Genomic DNA, 21,002 nt, shown 5'->3' with positions numbered 1-21,002 from the left:
ACATCTCCTCGCTGAATACCTGTTGGTCCTCCCACCAGCCGAGGTACAGGTTTGCGAAACTGGGGGTGCAGGGGCTCCCCATCGCTGTACCTCGGCTTTGATGGAAGGACTCCCCCTCAAATTGAAAATAATTCCTAGTGAGGACAAATCTCAATGTCATCCACGCCCACTGAAGCAGGGAATACCAACGGGACAATACCTTCGGATACGAAGGAACTGTTCTTCACTGGAAGACTTTGAGATTAAAGCAAGGGAGCTACGGGTAAGACTAAGGAGTAGGGGGTACCCGAATAAAGTTCTTAAAAAAGCGTACCATAGAGCATTTACATCTAATAGATCCCACCTACTGACCCCAAAAGTGAAGCAGGACTCCAACGATGCAACAAGATTAATTGGAGTTTTCGATGAAAAAGCGATAGAAGTACGGGAGATCCTAAATAAATACTGGGAAATATTAAGGATGGATAAGACCCTGGAAAGTATAATCCCTCGAACCCCACAAATAACATACAAACGTGGACAAAACTTAAAGGATAAATTGATAAGGAGCAACTTCGAATCTGAACTGAAAAAAGGATGGTTTACAGAAAAACCAAAAGGGACCTTTCCCTGCAGCAAATGCACAATGTGCCAATATGTACATAAAAGTAGTGAGTTCACAAGCAGTGTAACAGGCAAACAGTACAAAATGCAACAATTCGCGAATTGTGAAACGAAAGGCGCTGTATATCTCCTAACATGCTTGTGTCCAGCAAACTATGTAGAAAAAACGTTTAGAGCCCTCAAGAAACGGCTACAGGAGCATGTGGGAGATATAATCCATATGAGGGACACTCCAGTTGCAAATCACTTTGCACTCAAACATGAAAGTGATGTTAAAAGTTAAAAAGTGCAAGTGATAGAGGTAATACCTCCCTCACCAAGAGGAGGAGATTGGGACAGGAGCTTATTGCAGAAAGATGCTTTCTGGACATATACACTGGAGACTGTCAAACCGGGAGGACTAAATGATTTTGTATCATATGCCTGCTTTATCGAATAAGAAAATAAAATAAAATATAAAAATAGAATTATAAGCCGGTGATTCACTGCAAAAAGATGAACACTAACAAGTATAACCAAAAACAAATTACCCTAAGACAGGCCAACAAAAAACAAAAATAAAAAACAATAACATAAGAAGAAATGAAACAAACGATGGTACTACCAAGAACTATGTGATAAAACAGAAATTTCCAATGTATATAAAAGAATATGAACAGACGAAAATCCCAGACGATAAAGGGTTAAAATGAATGAAACGCAAGCCACCTACCTGTTCGATGGAGACCGGAGCTCAGAACGAGGGCTGGAAAGCATACCTGAGCGCACAATGCACACTCCCCACCCAAAAAACACCCAGGTGATCTAATCAGGTTGTAAAAGGTACTGAAGGAAAAGCCCTGACGTAAAAGATCATGATTGGACCTGAGGAAAACATGTGATCATGGAGTAGGAGGAGTTATAGATACAAAAACACGGCGGGAAGTCATTCGAAGTACGGCCGTCATCAGTGCCGCATCTAAAAAGGATACAGGAGGAGTGAAAGAAGCCGAAAATAAGTCCCGGAAGAATCGCAAGAGGAAACGCGTCGGACCGGCATTTACCTAAAAAGAAAGAAAAAGAGGCTCCCATCCGAAAGGAACGATAAGCACCAACTACCTGAAAAGCCGGAATAAGAGATAAGTGCAATAAGTGCAATGTGCAATATGGAATATGTGCAATAATTGTGTGCAATAATCCAATGAATGGAAACATTCCAAATGTGCAATATGTATAATGTGCAATAACTTAAAGACTGTGATATATCGGAATAAGAATCTATTACATGTTGCCACTAATAGATGGACATTTAAGCTGCTAAGTAGGTATACAATTGAAACACCTCTATTGAAAAAACAAATGCACATCAAATACTTCTGTTAGCAAATATATGCACATAATAACCACACTTGGACAATCAAGGTGTTTGGGAGGCACATATAGAAGATAGATGTCACAAGTACACAAGCATAACCTCTGATGACAAGTATGCACAAGAAAACGCACATTCGCATATGCACTTTAAACGCACTGATGAACACTGTGGCCTAGAGAAATGTATATGGACTACAACGTGTGATACATCTCTATAGATACAAAATGGATGCGGCAATATAAGTAGTGTATGGTGGCTAATACGGATTTTAACCATCACCACAAGTGTTTTGTTAATACAATAAAATAATTTAAACGGTTCCCTTTGCGCTATTAATTGTTCTATATAGTTATTATTAGATATTGTGCAGGTTATTGTTATGATTATTATTGTTATATAGTTATTATTAGATATTGTACAGGTTATTGTTATGATTATTATTGTTATATAGTTATTATTAGATATTGTACAGGTTATTGTTATGATTATTATTGTTATATAGTTATTATTAGATATTGTACAGGTTATTGTTATGATTATTATTGTTATATAGTTATTATTAGATATTGTACAGGTTATTGTTATGATTATTAATGTTATATAGTTATTATTAGATATTGTACAGGTTATTGTTATGATTATTAATGTTATATAGTTATTATTAGATATTGTACAGGTTATTGTTATGATTATTATTGTTATATAGTTATTATTAGATATTGTGCAGGTTATTGTTATGATTATTATTGTTATATAGTTATTATTAGATATTGTACAGGTTATTGTTATGATTATTGTTATATAGTTATTATTAGATATTGTACAGGTTATTATTATTATATAGTTATTATTAGATATTGTGCATGTTATTGTTATGATTATTATTGTTATATAGTTATTATTAGATATTGTACAGGTTATTGTTATGATTATTATTGTTATATAGTTATTATTAGATATTGTACATGTTATTGTTATGATTATTATTATTATATAGTTATTATTAGATATTGTGCATGTTATTGTTATGATTATTATTGTTATATAGTTATTATTAGATATTGTACAGGTTATTGTTATGATTATTATTATTATATAGTTATTATTAGGTATTGTACAGGTTATTGTTATGATTATTATTATTATATAGTTATTATTAGATATTGTACAGGTTATTGTTATGATTATTATTGTTATATAGTTATTATTAGATATTGTGCAGGTTATTGTTATGATTATTATTATATAGTTATTATTAGATATTGTGCAGGTTATTGTTATGATTATTATTGTTATATAGTTATAATTAGATATTGTGCAGGTTATTGTTATGATTATTATTATTATATAGTTATTATTAGATATTGTGCAGGTTATTGTTATGATTATTATTGTTATATAGTTATTATTAGATATTGTACAGGTTATTGTTATGATTATTATTGTTATATAGTTATTATTAGATATTGTACAGGTTATTGTTATGATTATTGTTATATAGTTATTATTAGATATTGTACAGGTTATTGTTATGATTATTATTGTTATATAGTTATAATTAGATATTGTGCAGGTTATTGTTATGATTATTATTATTATATAGTTATTATTAGATATTGTGCAGGTTATTGTTATGATTATTATTGTTATATAGTTATTATTAGATATTGTACAGGTTATTGTTATGATTATTATTGTTATATAGTTATTATTAGATATTGTACAGGTTATTGTTATGATTATTGTTATATAGTTATTATTAGATATTGTACAGGTTATTGTTATGATTATTGTTATATAGTTATTATTAGATATTGTACAGGTTATTGTTATGATTATTATTGTTATATAGTTATTATTAGATATTGTGCAGGTTATTGTTATGATTATTATTGTTATATAGTTATTATTAGATATTGTGCAGGTTATTGTTATGATTATTATTATTATATAGTTATTTTTAGATATTGTACAGGTTATTGTTATGATTATTATTGTTATATAGTTATTAGATATTGTGCAGGTTATTGTTATGATTATTATTATATAATTATTATTAGATATTGTACAGGTTATTGTTATGATTGTTATTGTTATATAGTTATTATTAGATATTGTACAGGTTATTGTTATGATTATTATTGTTATATAGTTATTATTAGATATTGTACAGGTTATTGTTATGATTATTATTGTTATATAGTTATTATTAGATATTGTACAGGTTATTGTTATGATTATTATTGTTATATAGTTATTATTAGATATTGTGCAGGTTATTGTTATGATTATTATTGTTATATAGTTATTATTAGATATTGTACAGGTTATTGTTATGATTATTATTGTTATATAGTTATTATTAGATATTGTACAGGTTATTGTTATGATTATTGTTATATAGTTATTATTAGATATTGTACAGGTTATTGTTATGATTATTATTGTTATATAGTTATTATTAGATATTGTGCAGGTTATTGTTATGATTATTATTGTTATATAGTTATTATTAGATATTGTGCAGGTTATTGTTATGATTATTATTATTATTATATAGTTATTTTTAGATATTGTACAGGTTATTGTTATGATTATTATTGTTATATAGTTATTAGATATTGTGCAGGTTATTGTTATGATTATTATTATATAGTTATTATTAGATATTGTACAGGTTATTGTTATGATTATTATTGTTATATAGTTATTATTAGATATTGTACAGGTTATTGTTATGATTATTATTGTTATATAGTTATTATTAGATATTGTACAGGTTATTGTTATGATTACCGTATATACTCGAGTATAGGCCGAGTTTTTCAGCACGATTTTTCGTGCTGAAAACACCCCCCTCGGCTTATACTCGAGTGAACTCCCCCACCCGCAGTGGTCTTCAACCTGCGGACCTCCAGAGGTTTCAAAACTACAACTCCCAGCAAGCCCGGGCAGCCATCGGCTGTCCGGGCTTGCTGGGAGTTGTAGTTTTGAAACCTCCGGAGGTCCGCAGGTTGAAGACCACTGCGGCCTTCAACATCATCCAGCCCCCTCTCACCCCCTTTAGTTCTGAGTACTCACCTCCGCTCGGCTCTGGTCCGGTCCTGCAGGACTGTCCGGTGAGGAGGTGGTCCGGTGGGATAGTGTTCCGGGCTGCTATCTTCACCGGGGAGGCCTCTTCTAAGCGCTTCGGGCCCGGCCTCAGAATAGTCACGTTGCCGTGACAACGACGCAGAGGTGCGTTCATTGCCAACGTAATTCTGCGTCATTGTCAAGGCAACGCCTCTATTCCGGGCCGGAAGCGCGGAGAAGAGGCGCCCCCGGTGAAGATAGCAGCCCGGACCACCTCCTCACCGGACCACCTCCTCACCGGACAGCCCTGCAGGACCGGACCAGCGCCGAGCGGAGGTGAGTACTCAGAACTAAAGGGGGTGAGAGGGGGGCTGGATGATGTTGAAGGCCGCAGTGGTCTTCAACCTGCGGACCTCCGGAGGTTTCAAAACTACAACTCCCAGCAAGCCCGGACAGCCGATGGCTGCCCGGGCTTGCTGGGAGTTGTAGTTTTGAAACCTCTGGAGGTCCGCAGGTTGAAGACCACTGAGGGCGAATGATGAGAAGAGGATGATGAAGGGGGGGTGTGGGGATGATGAAGGGGGGGGTGTGGGGATGATGAAGGGGGGGGTGTGGGATGATAAGGGGATGATGAAGGGGGGATGTGTGGGATGATGACAAGGGGATGATGAAGGGGGGATGTGTGGGATGATAAGGGGATGATGATGGGGGGATGTGCGGGATGATAAGGGGATGATGAAGGGGGGATGTGTGGGATGATAAGGGGATGATGAAGGGGGGATGTGTGGGATGATAAGAGGATGATGAAGGGGGGATGTGTGGGATGATGACAAGGGGATGATGATGAGGATGTTAATGACGGGTCTGGATGATGACAGGGGGGGATGAGGTATTTCCCACCCTAGGCTTATACTCGAGTCAATAACTTTTCCTGGGATTTTGGGTTGAAATTAGGGGTCTCGGCTTATACTCGGGTCGGCTTATACTCGAGTATATACGGTATTATTGTTATATAGTTATTAGATATTGTGCAGGTTATTGTTATGATTATTATTATATAGTTATTATTAGATATTGTACAGGTTATTGTTATGATTATTATTGTTATATAGTTATTATTAGATATTGTGCAGGTTATTGTTATTATTATATAGTTATTATTAGATATTGTACAGGTTATTGTTATGATTATTATTGTTATATAGTTATTATTAGATATTGTGCAGGTTATTGTTATGATTATTATTGTTATATAGTTATTATTAAATTTTGTGCAGGTTAGTGTTATGATTATTATTATTATATAGTTATTAGATATTGTACAGGTTATTGTTATGATTATTATTATATAGTTATTATTAGATATTGTGCAGGTTATTGTTATGATTATTATTGTTATATAGTTATTATTAGATATTGTGCAGGTTATTGTTATGATTATTATTATATAGTTATTAGATATTGTACAGGTTATTTTTATGATTATTATTGTTATATAGTTATTATTAGATATTGTGCAGGTTATTGTTATGATTATTGTTATATAGTTATTATTATATATTGTGCAGGTTATTGTTATGATTATTATTGTTATATAGTTATTATTAGATATTGTGCAGGTTATTGTTATGATTATTATTATATAGTTGTTATTAGATATTGTACAGGTTATTTTTATGATTATTATTGTTATATAGTTATTATTAGATATTGTGCAGTTTATTGTTATGATTATTAGTGTTATATAGTTATTAGATATTGGACAGGTTATTGTTATGATTATTATTATATAGTTATTATTAGATATTGTACAGGTTATTGTTATATAGTTATTATTAGATATTGTACAGGTTATTGTTATGATTATTATTGTTATATAGTTATTAGATATTGTGCAGGTTATTGTTATGATTATTATTGTTCTTAGTTATTATTAGATATTGTGCAGGTTATTGTTATGATTATTATTTTTATATAGTTATTATTAGATATTCTGCAGGTTATTGTTATGATTAATATTATATAGTTATTATTAGGTATTGTACAGGTTATTGTTATGATTATTATTATATAGTTATTATTAGATATTGTGCAGGTTATTGTTATGATTATTATTATTATATAGTTATTATTAGATATTGTACAGGTTATTGTTATGATTATTATTGTTATATAGTTATTATTAGATATTGTGCAGGTTATTGTTATGATTATTATTATATAGTTATTATTAGGTATTGTACAGGTTATTGTTATGATTATTGTTATATAGTTATTATTAGATATTGTGAAGGTTATTGTTATGATTATTATTATTATATAGTTATTATTAGATATTGTGCAGGTTATTGTTATGATTATTATTATTATATAGTTATTATTAGATATTGTACAGGTTATTGTTATGATTATTATTGTTATATAGTTATTATTGGATATTGTGCAGGTTATTGTTATGATTATTATTGTTATATAGTTATTATTAGATATTGTGCAGGTTATTGTTATGATTATTATTGTTATATAGTTATTATTAGATATTCTGCAGGTTATAATTATTATTGTTATATAGTTTTTGTATAGTAGCTGTTCTACGGGACCCGACCCCCTTCTCATTCATGTGAATGAGCCGACCAGAGTCACATAGTGACTCCGGTCGGTGAATTTTTGCCCCGTACCCCGTTTTCGGACTGGACTGAATACCATGGTTTTCATTCCGGTCCGAAAACCAGATAAAGGGCAAAAATGAGCCGACCGGAGTCACTATATGACTCTGTTCGGCTCATTCAAATGAATGAGAAGGGGATAGGGTCCCGTAGTTAGTAAACTTAGTATGATCCCACCCTAAATTTGTTATTTTCGTTTTAGCACCTCAAAATTATGTAAGAACAGCTGTTTTCATGCTTGCAACTTTTTTCCTGTAGAACAGTGTTATTTGCCTATTACCTGTAGTTGGAAAATTTAAAATGTCCGTTGCATGAAAACTAGAGCCAACTAACAAATGTAATTATTATATTTGAATAAAGCATGTGAATTTAATTAAATGCTTCTGAACGCTGTAGCTGATGACATCATAACCCCGCCTCCTCATGACGCCACACCCCCTCAGTGCAAGTCTACGGGAGGGGGCGTGACAGCTGTCACGCCCCCTGCCATAGACTTGCATTGAGGGAGCGGGCTGTGACTTCATGAGGGGGGCGGGGTTATGACGTCACGAGCTCCAGCATTCGGAATAGTTTGTTCCAAATTCTGAGCAGCGGAATAACCGTTTAAGAAATGGCACGTTTCATTTCCGAAACCCCAAAAAATTGAAAATTTGTAGAACAGTGATATTGAGGAGTCCTTTCTGATAGATTTTGTCTGTTTGTTCTGTGATCACTTGAAAATTGATAGATTTATCTCATATTTAATGTTACAACATTTTAGGGGCGGATACACAAGTATAATAAATTTGTCCACAATTGGTCAAACAATAGGGTAGGACGCCCCCTCCATATGTTCTAGAGCGGGGTGAGTATGTCCAGAAAGCCGTGAAGACATTTTACAAAACCAGGATTTACAACCACTTTGTTTGACATATATAAATATATATATATATATATATATATATATATATATATAATCCAATATAAAGCAGCACCTCCAAATACGTCTGTAGGTGGGTGCAGGCCCTTGAACCTCGGTGCTCCGGTCCGTTTTAGATAAAGATGAATATAGGCAGCACACCAAAATTAGTGCAAAACTAAAGTGTTTTTATTCCAAGGAATGAGACAACGTTTCGGCGATCTCACACCGCCATTTTCAAGTGATTAACAAGTGATACAAATGGGGTTTAAATACACTCCCCATTCAGTGAAATCACAATCATTAACATATCACATGACATTTTGTAAATAAAGTGCAAAACACATTATAAAACATGTAATCATACAATCAAAGTAGTGCATATATATGATCACACAACGTGAACATATAGGCCCTCATTTACTATTCTAAACCCGACCTCTTTTGTCTGTTTTTTTTGGCGCATCTTTGTCTGCGCCATGTCGCAGACATCGTGCGCCAGTCTGCGACACGATGCAACATTTTTTCCCGACGGACCCGATGTGGATTCTCCCAAACCCGAAAAAGGGGCGTAACCCGACATTTCTGAGCTTTCCCACGTATTTATAAAGGTTTCCAACCCGAATTTGTTGTATTGTTGTGGATTTTTTCCCAACAGCTCAGGAGGTGGAAACCAAAACCAACAAAACCGAGTGCGACAAACAGGATGCGACATAATAATAAATACCAGGGAGAAGAGCAATCGGGTAAGAAAGCAACAATAGACTTACAACCCGATTTTCTTAGTAAATGAGGGCCAACTGTATGTCCGATCTCGTGTATCTATCTAAATATAGTGATAACCACATTCCATAAATGCTCCAGTAATCAAGTGTAAACAGTGACGTGGTGTATAAAGTTAAAAACATTACCGGGTCAAGCAGTCCCGTCCATACGCTGACCTCCTAACAAACGCGCCATATACCGCAAGCCCGTTTCTCACATGGGACACCGGGACTTACTTCCGGTCTCTCCGGAACTCTACCAATCACAGTGACGGCGTCCCCGTAGTCATGGAAACCGCCTAGACCTTCAGTCCGGCAGTGACGTGTGTATCGCGGCCAAGCTCCGTGGCACCCATTGCATGCTCAATAGGTACAATAGTGATCTTTAGCGCCATCTTTATTAAGGGTATCTCAGATAAGTAAGTGTATTTAATGGCAAAGTACTGGCAAAAGTATAACACTACTCAAATAAGGTATAAACAACCTCTAATTATTAGGAAGGTTTTCATACACTTCTCCATTATGTTACCCTGCAAGCCAAAGTACATTCATGGGGCCTAGACACTGCACTCTGTTACTTATAAGCCAGTTCTGGGCGCGTCTTAAAGAATCCATAGGACCCCCAAGTACGCTTCTCCCTTTCAGATTAATGAATTCTCACCTTCTGATAGACGGGGTCCTCCACCAGACTGCTTTCATGGAACAGAGGTGTCAAACAGCTACCCTCCATACACTAGTCAGTCATACCAGGGTATAATCATGGGAGTGTAAATCAATTTATGAATACATAATACCCCTTTAAGGGATGCCATCACTGTACCGGTAAAGAAAAAGTAAAAGAATTCTGAAATCAGATAAAAATAAAAATTTGCGGTTCCAGGCTGAGGTCATCACTTCAGTTTTCATGGGGCTGCTTGACCATAATGTAGAGTATTAGAGAATCTGAAATGAAAGAAAAAAATAAAATTTTAATAAATAATATCACTTGTATGTCATATCCACACTGTTCACTACCTTATACTGGGACTACAACAAGCTCTACAGCATCATTTTGGGTGTGACAACCAATTCCACTTTAAGGCCATTTGGTTTTAAGGAGTTGAGGTCATAGATCCATTTCAATTCTCTTTTTTGTAGTGTGGAGACCCTATCCCCTCCTCTCCTTAGTGGGGGGAATATGATCTACCCCCATACATTTCAAGTCATGTTCCTTATGACCAGCTTCCAAAAAGTGTTTGGACACTGGTAAATCGGTTCTGTTTTTCCGTATAGAATACCTATGTTGACCCAATCTGACTTTAAATTCACATTTTGTTTCTCCAATGTAAATAAGTTTGCAAGGGCACCATAGAATATAGACCACATAGTCACTTTCACAATTCAAATAAAATTTAATTGGGTATACTTTACCCGTTTGGGGGTGCGTGAATGTGCTCCCCTTCTGCAAATACCTACAATTCACGCACCTCCTACAGCGAAAGCAACCTTTGACACTCACAGATGCATATTTTTGTGTCGGTATCTGTCTCGACACATCAGCCTTCACCAGTTCATCTTTTAGATTCCTGGATCTACGGTAAGACATTAGGGGTACCTCCTTAAATTCTGGAATATTAGGGAAGCTCTGACTTATCAAGTGCCAGTGTTTTTTCACCTTCTGGGCTATTTTTCCTGAAACTTCATTGTTTGTTGTGATAAACGGTATACGTGTTGACTGATCTCTTTTTAACCTAGGTCTTCTTTGTCCACTCCGCTCCTCATACAATCTCTGTTTTTGTCTCTCTATAAGTGTGCAGGGATAACCCCTAGCAATAAATTGTGTTGTCTTCTTATCCACTGCACGATCTAGTTTTACATCATTGTCAACAATTCTACTAGCACGCAGGAATTGACTGTAGGGTAATGTTTCAATCATAGGTCTGGGATGACAGAAATTAAATTTCAATAAAGTATTGCAGTCAGTCGGCTTACAATATAAGTCAGTTGACAATCTGTGGTTTTTTTAATGGATACCTCAGTGTCTAAAAATTGTACCTTATCCTGTGAATAGGTAAGGGTGAACTGCAGATCCCGGTCTACACTGTTGAGATACATTTGAAAATCCACTAGCTCCTCCCCTGTGCCATTCCAAATAAAAAAAATATCGTCTATGTAGCGCCACCACCCCAGGATTTTCCTGCAGTGGTGGGCTACATAGACGTGGGGTTTCCTCAAAATCCCTCATCACTATGTTCGCATACGTGGGCGCCATGTTGCTGCCCATGGCAGTACCACGCAGCTGAACATAGTATTTTTCGTCAAAGAAAAAGTAATTATTCTGCAGAACAAATAGCAAGAGTTCTACAATGAATTCAATCTGTTCTGAATCAAAATGTGCCTCTATTAGGACCCTCTTAATAGCTCTTATTCCCCTTCCATGTTGAATAGATGTATACAAGCTGACTATGTCGAAGCTAGCAATTATGGCATTAGTGGGTACCACAATCTGTGAGATTTTAGATAAAAAATCTCTAGTATCTCGCAAGTACGATTGTGCATCTATTGCTAATTGTCGCAAAATCTTATCCAAAAAGATAGATACATTGTTGGATAGAGACCCCCTGCCGGAGACTATGGGCCTACCAGGAAGATCCTGTAGGCCCTTGTGAATCTTCGGCAGGAGGTATAGTAAAGGAGTAATAAGGTGATCAACAATCAAAAATTCACTTAGTTTCTTGTCAATTAACCCATGTTCTAATGATTTAATCACAATTTGCTGTAATTTATCCAACATCTCTTTTTTAGGGTCTTTAGATAATATTTTATATACTTCTGGATCTGCTAATTGTGGATAGGCCTCTTTTAGATATGTACTGCGGTCCATGATCACAACCCCGCCACTATTGAGCATGCGCTGGGTGCCATGGAGCTTGCCCGCGATACACAGGTCACTGCCGGACTGAAGATTGGTAGAGTTCCGGAGAGACCGGAAGTAAGCCCCGGCGTCCCATGTTAGACACAGGCTTGCGGTATATGGCGCGTTTGTTAGGAGGTCAGCGTTTGGACGGGACTGCTTCACCCGGTAATGTTTTTAACTTTATACACCACGTCACTGTTTACACTTGATTACTGGAGCATTTATGGAATGTGGTTATCACTATATTTAGATAGATACACGAGATCGGACGTACAATATATGTTCACGTTGTGTGATCATATATATGCACTACTTTGATTGTATGATTACATGTTTTATAATGTGTTTTGCACTTTATTTACAAAATGTCAAAATGTCATGTGATATGTTAATGATTGTGATGTCGCTGAACGGGGAGTGTATTTAAACCCCATTTGTATCACTTGTTAATCACTTGAAAATGGCGGTGTGAGATCGCCGAAACGTTGTCTCATTCCTTGGACTAAAAACACTTTAGTTTTGCACTAATTTTAGTGTGCTGCCTATATTCATCTTTATCTAAAACGGACCGGAGCACCGAGGTACAAGGGCCTGCACCCACCTACAGACGTATTTGAAGGGGCTGCTTTATATTGGATTCTATTATTGAGGTGGACATGCGAGCACTCCCTGCATTCAAAGGACTCACTAATGGACATCACCAATAGCAACCATACCGGTATGGCTACGCAACAAAGGATGCATCATTTTCCATAACCCATCCAATCTGGACCTTAGAAGAATGTATGAAACGGAAACTAAAAAATCTTTGGGACTTGAACTGCACATCACGACTATGTCTGAATACTACCGGACCCGCAAGATACCTAGAGGTATGTGCATACAACCACGCATAAACTCTTTTGTTAATGATTTAGAGTATAGATCTCGTTATGAAGCCATTTCAAATAAGTATTCATTGGACTTGATTTTACTGAATGTGGAATTTCTACAGAGGGGCTCGTTATCAATTCAAACCAAGATTATGGAACTGGAAAATAGCCTGAAATGTTCACTTGGATCGGACGACTATAATAAATTCTTGGAGAAACAAGGGGATTTTCTATCTAAACAACGAAAGATTATTGAGGAAACTAAACGGAGGAATGCCTGGGATAACATTGCCACCTATGTGAGAAGGTACCAGAAAAAAGGAACCAATATTGTGAATATGGAGGGAAATGGTGAACGCACAAGAAAACCTGACACTAAGGATCAACCAGCAGATAAACAGCCTTTTTTGGAGGTCGTAGCCTCTCCAGCAGACGGAGGAGGGGAGGCATCAAGCACTTCCGGACCCGTAAAAAAGACACAGAGAAACACTCGGAACCAGGGACAGACGGTTATACAGAAGAAGAAGTAGAAACCATGGACAATAAAACTGTGGTAAATATCTCTTCTTATAATTTATCTAATGAACAATTATTGTTACTTTCTAAAGGACTTACCGTATTTATTGGGGTATACCACGCACCGGCCTATAACATGCACCCTCATTTTACCAAGGATATTTGGGTAAAAAAAGTTTTTTACCCAAATATCCATGGTAAAATGAGGGTGCGTGTGTGCGCGTGTATACACCCCCAGGAAAGGCAGGGGGAGAGAGGCCGTCGCTGCCCGCTTCTCTCTCCCTGCCTTTCCTGGGGTCTAGAGCCCTGCTGCCGCCGCTTCTCTCCCGCTGGCTATCTGCGCCGCTGCCCGTTCTCTCCCCCTGACTATCGGTGCCGGCGCCGATAGCCAGGGGGAGAGAAGCGGCGCCGGCAATGGGGCAGTGGCGCCGACAGCCAGGGGAAGAGAAGGGGCAGCGGCACCCATTGCCGGCGCCGCTGCCCCGTTGCCTCCCCCCATCCCCAGTTGCATAATTACCTGTTGCCGGGGTCAGGTCCGCGCTGCTTCAGGCCTCCGGTGTGCGTCCCCTGCGTCGTTGCTATGCACTACACGGCGCGGCGCACTGACGTCATGCGCCGCGCCGTGCAGCGCATAGCAACGACGCAGGGGATGCACACCGGAGGCCTGAAGCAGCGCGGACCCGACCCCGGCAACAGGTAATTATGCAACCAGGGATGGGGGGGGCAGCGGTGCCGGCAATGGGTGCTGCTGCCCCTTCTCTCCCCCTGGCTGTCGGCGCCACTTCTCTCCCCCTGGCTATCGGCGCCGGCAATGGGGCGCCGGCACCGATAGTCAGGGGGAGAGAACGGGCAGCGGCGCCAATAGCCAGGGGGAGAGACGGGCCGGCAGCAGGGCTCTAGACCCCAGGGCAGGCAGGGGCAGAGAAGCCGGCAGCGCTGGCTGTCTCTGCACCTGCAAAGCCGCTGCAGTTCATTGATTTGAAGCGCCCGCTTTAAATCATTGAACTGCAGCGGCTTATCGGCGTATAGCACGCACATAGACTTTAGGCTAAAAATTTTAGCCTAAAAAGTGCGTGTTATACGCCGATAAATACGGTAATTTTTGTCCAAGCAGACTGAATGACTGGTTCCAGTTGGAACTAGACCTTATGCAGTTTGTACGGAGGCTAAAACTAAAAATCTGGTTTGCTCAACATAAGTCTGATATGGTTGTTCCTATAGTTACTGATGACAATGCTGAATTTGTGTTTAAAAAACTTGATGTACATATCCCTAGCAATTTTCAACCTGTTGTAGAATCCCCTGCAGTGGCCACATTCTCAGAATGCCTCAAGAGGGAGTTTGCTGCTATTAAACAGCAACAGATGAAGCTTAAACATCCTAATCTAACACACACAGCGAATTACTCGCTATCATGGTCCATGATCACAACCTCGTCATCAAGCCGGCGGACAAGGGTGGCAAGGGTTGTGATCATGGACCGGAGTACATATCTAAAAGAGGCCTATCGACAATTAGGAGATCCAGAAGTATATAAAATATTATCTAAAGACCCCAAAAAAGAGATGTTGGATAAATTACAGAAAATTGGGATTAAAGCATTAGAACATGGGTTAATTGACAAGAAACTAAGTGAATTTTTGATTGTTGATCACCCTATTACTCCTTTACTATACCTCCTGCCAAAGATTCACAAGGGCCTACAGGATCCTCCTGGTAGGCCCATAGTCTCCAGCAGGGGGTCTCTATCCAACAATGTATCTATCTTTTTGGATAAGATTTTGCGACAATTCGCAATGGATGCACAATCGTACTTGCGAGATACTAGAGATTTTTTATCTAAAATCTCACAGATTGTGGTACCCACTAATGCCATAATTGCTAGCTTCGACATAGTCAGCTTGTATACATCTATTCAACATGAAAGGGGAATAAGAGCTATTAAGAGGGTCCTAATAGAGGCACATTTTGATTCCAAACAGATTGAATTCATTGTAGAACTCTTGCTATTCGTTCTGCAGAATAATTACTTTTTCTTTGACGAAAAATACTATGTTCAGCTGCGTGGGACTGCCATGGGCAGCAACATGGCGCCCACGTATGCGAACATAGTGATGAGGGATTTTGAGGAAACCCATGTCTATGTAGCCCACCACTCCAGGAAAATCCTGGGGTGGTGGCGCTACATAGACGATATTTTTTGATTTGGAATGGCACAGGGGAGGAGCTAGTGGATTTTCAAATGTATCTCAACAGTGTAGACAGGGATCTGCAGTTCACCCTTACCTATTCACAGGATAAGGTACAAATTTTGGACACTGAGGTATCCATTAAAGAACACAGATTGTCAACTGACTTATATTGTAAGCCGACTGACTGCAATACTTTATTGAAATTTAATTCCTGTCATCCCAGACCTATGATTGAAACATTACCCTACAGTCAATTCCTGCGTGCTAGTAGAATTGTTGACAATGATGTAAAACTAGATTGTGCAGTGGATAAGATGACAACACAATTTATTGCTAGGGGTTATCCCTGCACACTTATAGAGACAAAAACAGAGATTGTATGAGAAGCGGAGTGGACAAAGAAGACCTAGGTTAAAAAGAGATCAGTCAACACGTATACAACATACAATGAAGTTTCAGGAAAAATAGCCCAGAAGGTGAAAAAACACTGGCACTTGATAAGTCAGAGCTTCCCTAATATTCCAGAATTTAAGGAGGTACCCCTAATGTCTTACCGTAGATCCAGGAATCTAAAAGATGAACTGGTGAAGGCTGATGTGTCGAGACAGATACCGACACAAAAATATGCATCTGTGAGTGTCAAAGGTTGCTTTTGCTGTAGGAGGTGCGTGAATTGTAGGTATTTGCAGAATGGGAGCACATTCACGCACCCCCAAACGGGTAAAGTATACCCAATTAAATTTTATTTGAATTGTGAAAGTGACTATGTGGTCTAGATTCTATGGTGCCTGTTACGCCTAGCGCTCCGGGTCCCCGCTCCTCCCCGGAGCGCTCACGGCGTCTCTTTCCCTGCAGCTCCCCGGTCGGTCCCGCTGACCGGGAGCGCTGCTCTGTCATGGCCGTTGGGGATGCGATTCGCACAGCGGGACGCGCCCGCTCGCGAATCGCATCCCAGGTCACTTACCCGTTCCCGTCCCCTGCTGTCATGTGCTGGCGCGCGCGGCTCCGCTCTCTAGGGCGCGCGCGCGCCAGCTCCCTGAGACTTAAAGGGCCAGTGCACCAATGATTGGTGCCTGGCCCAATTAGCTTAATTGGTTCCCACCTGTTCCCTGGCTATATCTAGTCTCCTCCCTTGCACTCCCTGGCCGGATCTTGTTGCCCTTGTGCCTTGTGAAAGCGTATTGTGTGTTTATAGCCTGTGTACCAGTACCTTTGCTATCTCCCCTGACTACGAACCTTGCCGCCTGCCCCCGACCTTCTGCTACGTCCGACCTTGCTACTGCCTACTCCCTTGTACCTCGCCTTTCTTCAGTATCTTCAGCAGCCAGAGAGGTGTGCCGTTGCTAGTGGATACGACCTGGTCACTACCGCCGCAGCAAGACCATCCCGCTTTGCGGCGGGCTCTGGTGAAAACCTGTAGTGGCTTAGAACCGGTCCACTAGCGCGGTCCTCGCCAATCCCTCTCTGGCACAGAGGATCCACCTCCTGCCAGCCGGCATCGTGACAGTAGATCCGGACATGGATCCCGCTGAGGTTCCCCTGCCAGTTGCCTCTGATATCACCACGGTGGTCGCCCAGCAAGCCCGACAGATCGCCCATCTAACCCACCAGATGTCAGAAATGTCCACCATTGTGCACCAACTTCAGTCGCAACTTCATCAGCAATCATCTCCTCCGCCAGCTCCTGCACCCCTTCCGCAGCGAGTGGCCACTCCTAGCCTCCGCCTGTCTTTGCCGGACAAATTTAATGGGGACTCTAAGTTTTGCCGTGGCTTCCTTTCGCAATGTTCTCTGCACTTGGAGATGATGTCGGACCTGTTTCCTACTGAAAGGTCTAAGGTGGCTTTCGTAGTCAGCCTTCTGTCTGGAAAAGCCCTGTCATGGGCCACACCGCTCTGGGACCGCGATGACCCCGTCACTGCCTCTGTTCACTCCTTCTTCTCGGAAATTCGAAGTGTCTTTGAGGAACCTGCCCGAGCCTCTTCTGCTGAGACTGCCCTGCTGAACCTGGTCCAGGGTAATTCCTCCGTTGGCGAGTACGCCATACAATTCCGTACTCTTGCTTCTGAACTATCCTGGAATAATGAGGCTCTCTGCGCGACCTTTAAAAAAGGCCTATCCAGCAACATTAAAGATGTTCTGGCCGCACGAGAGACTCCTGCTAGCCTGCATGAACTCATTCATCTAGCCACTCGCATTGACATGCGTTTTTCTGAGAGGCATCAAGAGCTCCGCCAGGAAAAAGACTTAGATCTCTGGCCACCTCTCCCACAGTCTCCACTGCTATCTGCGCCTAGGCCTCCCGCCGAGGAGGCCATGCAAGTGGATCGGTCTCGCCTGACCCTGGAAGAGAGGAATCGCCGTAAGGAAGAGAATCTTTGTCTGTACTGTGCCAGTACTGAACATTTTCTGGTGGATTGCCCAATCCGTCCTCCACGTCTGGGAAACGCACGCTCGCACTCAGCTCTCGTGGGTGTGGCGTCTCTTGATGCCAAGTCGGCTTCTCCACGTCTCACGGTACCTGTTCGGATTTCCACTTCAGCCAGCTCTCCCCTCTCAGCCGTGGCCTGCCTGGACTCTGGAGCTTCTGGGAATTTTATTCGGGACTCCTTTGTGAATAAATTCCGTATTCCGGTGACCCGTCTTGTCAAGCCACTCCACATTTCCGCGGTCAACGGAGCCAGGTTGGACTGTACCATACGTTTCCGCACGGAGCCCCTTCTTATGAGCATCGGATCTCACCACGAGAGGATTGAACTTTTGGTCCTCCCCAATTGCACCTCGGAAATTCTCCTTGGACTTCCCTGGCTTCAACTTCATTCCCCAACCCTGGATTGGTCCACTGGGGAGATCAAGAGTTGGGGGTCCTCTTGTTCCAAGAACTGTCTAAAACCGGTTCCCAGTAACCCTTGCCGTAACTCTGTGGTTCCTCCTGTATCTGGTCCCCCTAAGGTCATTAAGGACTCTGCCTGCCACAGGAAATGCCCCTCCCCCCTCCCAGTTCCATCAGGCAAGCTTCTGTGTCCCCTCATGGCCCTCGTCCTGGTGTCACACTGCCCCGTGCCAGGTCCCGCCCTCTGCCCTCTCTCCCCATTCCTACTCCTGCGGTTCTGCCTGCCGTTGAGGAATCCCTCCATCCTTTCCCGGTGTCCTCATCCCAGGGGAGGCAGTTACCCGATAAAGAGAAGGGGAGACCTAAGGGGGGGGGTACTGTTACGCCTAGCGCTCCGGGTCCCCGCTCCTCCCCGGAGCGCTCACGGCGTCTCTTTCCCTGCAGCTCCCCGGTCGGTCCCGCTGACCGGGAGCGCTGCTCTGTCATGGCCGTTGGGGATGCGATTCGCACAGCGGGACGCGCCCGCTCGCGAATCGCATCCCAGGTCACTTACCCGTTCCCGTCCCCTGCTGTCATGTGCTGGCGCGCGCGGCTCCGCTCTCTAGGGCGCGCGCGCGCCAGCTCCCTGAGACTTAAAGGGCCAGTGCACCAATGATTGGTGCCTGGCCCAATTAGCTTAATTGGTTCCCACCTGTTCCCTGGCTATATCTAGTCTCCTCCCTTGCACTCCCTGGCCGGATCTTGTTGCCCTTGTGCCTTGTGAAAGCGTATTGTGTGTTTATAGCCTGTGTACCAGTACCTTTGCTATCTCCCCTGACTACGAACCTTGCCGCCTGCCCCCGACCTTCTGCTACGTCCGACCTTGCTACTGCCTACTCCCTTGTACCTCGCCTTTCTTCAGTATCTTCAGCAGCCAGAGAGGTGTGCCGTTGCTAGTGGATACGACCTGGTCACTACCGCCGCAGCAAGACCATCCCGCTTTGCGGCGGGCTCTGGTGAAAACCTGTAGTGGCTTAGAACCGGTCCACTAGCGCGGTCCTCGCCAATCCCTCTCTGGCACAGAGGATCCACCTCCTGCCAGCCGGCATCGTGACAGTGCCCTTGCAAACTTATTTACATTGGAGAAACAAAATGTGAATATAAAGTTAGATTTGGTCAACATAGGTATTGATTACTGGAGCATTTATGGAATGTGGTTATCACTATATTTAGATAGATACACGAGATCGGACGTACAATATATGTTCACGTTGTGTGATCATATATATGCACTACTTTGATTGTATGATTACATGTTTTATAATGTGTTTTGCACTTTATTTACAAAATGTCAAAATGTCATGTTATATGTTAATGATTGTGATGTCACTGAACTGGGAGTGTATTTAAACCCCATTTGTATCACTTGTTAATCACTTGAAAATGGCGGTGTGAGATGGCCGAAACGTTGTCTCATTCCTTGGAATAAAAACACTTTAGTTTTGCACTAATTTTGGTGGGCTGCTTATATTCATCTTTATATATATATATATATATAGTGGCATTGAGGCAGGTTTGAGGGCAATGAAAGGGTGTTTTTCCCAGTCCTTTATCCTAGGTGAGCTAGCAGAGATGCTCATCAGGTGCCTAATTAATGAGGCCAGCAGAACTGTGGGAAGTCTGGATATAAGGAAAGGAAATAGTGTGGGCTCTCCCCAGAAGACAGCAAGGTGGCTGTAGGGGGAGGCAGGGGTCCTGGTGAGGAGCGCACAGCCAGGAGTTGTGAGTGACCCAACAGTGAATTGGACAGACAAGGAATCTTAGTACACACAGCAAGAGTCTGCAAACACTGTGTGTAAACAGTGAGTAAAAGAAACATAGAATGTGTCGGCAGATAAGAACCATTTGGCCCATCTAGTCTGCCCAATATTCTGAAGCCTATCAATAGTCCCTGGTCCTATCTTATATGAAGCATAGCCTTATACCTATCCCTATCTTATATGAAGGATAGCCTTATGCCTATGCCTAGCTTATATGAAGGATAGCCTTATGCCTATCCCTAGCTTATATGAACGGTAGTCTTATGCCTATCCCTATCTTATATAAAGGATAGCCTTATACCTATCCCTATCTTATATGAAGGATAGCCTTATGCTTATCCCGTGCATGTTTAAACTCCTTCAATGTATTTGCAGCGACCACTTCTGCAGGAAGGCTATTCCATGCATCCACTACTCTCTCAGTAAAGTTATACATATTACTTTTACAGGGGTACTCCGCCCCTAGACATGCAGGAAGGCTATTCCATGCATCCACTACTCTCTCAGTAAAGTTATACATATTACTTTTAAAGGGGT

At 40.8% G+C, this 21,002-nt stretch overlaps 1 protein-coding gene across 5 annotated transcripts in view; it reads left to right on the top strand.

Moving 5' to 3' along the window:
* LOC130297416 (gastrula zinc finger protein XlCGF57.1-like) overlaps window positions 1-21,002 on the top strand; it is a 78,650-nt gene that overhangs the window by 13,276 nt on the left and 44,372 nt on the right. For 2 of the 5 annotated variants that reach the window (XM_056549898.1, XM_056549870.1), the window contains exon 1: window positions 13,548-13,678. The exons of the other annotated variants lie outside the window; for them this stretch is intronic. In XM_056549898.1, coding sequence (XP_056405873.1) covers window positions 13,661-13,678 — 18 coding nt within the window. In that variant the 5' untranslated portion in view covers window positions 13,548-13,660. Of the gene's footprint in view, window positions 1-13,547; window positions 13,679-21,002 lie in introns of those variants that run through there. 5 annotated transcript variants of the gene reach the window in all.

This window comes from Hyla sarda, chromosome 1 (assembly GCF_029499605.1).
Source record: "Hyla sarda isolate aHylSar1 chromosome 1, aHylSar1.hap1, whole genome shotgun sequence".
NCBI classification, from domain to species: domain Eukaryota; kingdom Metazoa; phylum Chordata; class Amphibia; order Anura; family Hylidae; genus Hyla; species Hyla sarda.
The sequence above is the reverse complement of the archived record's forward strand: the minus strand, read 5'-3'. Positions and strand labels throughout refer to the sequence as shown.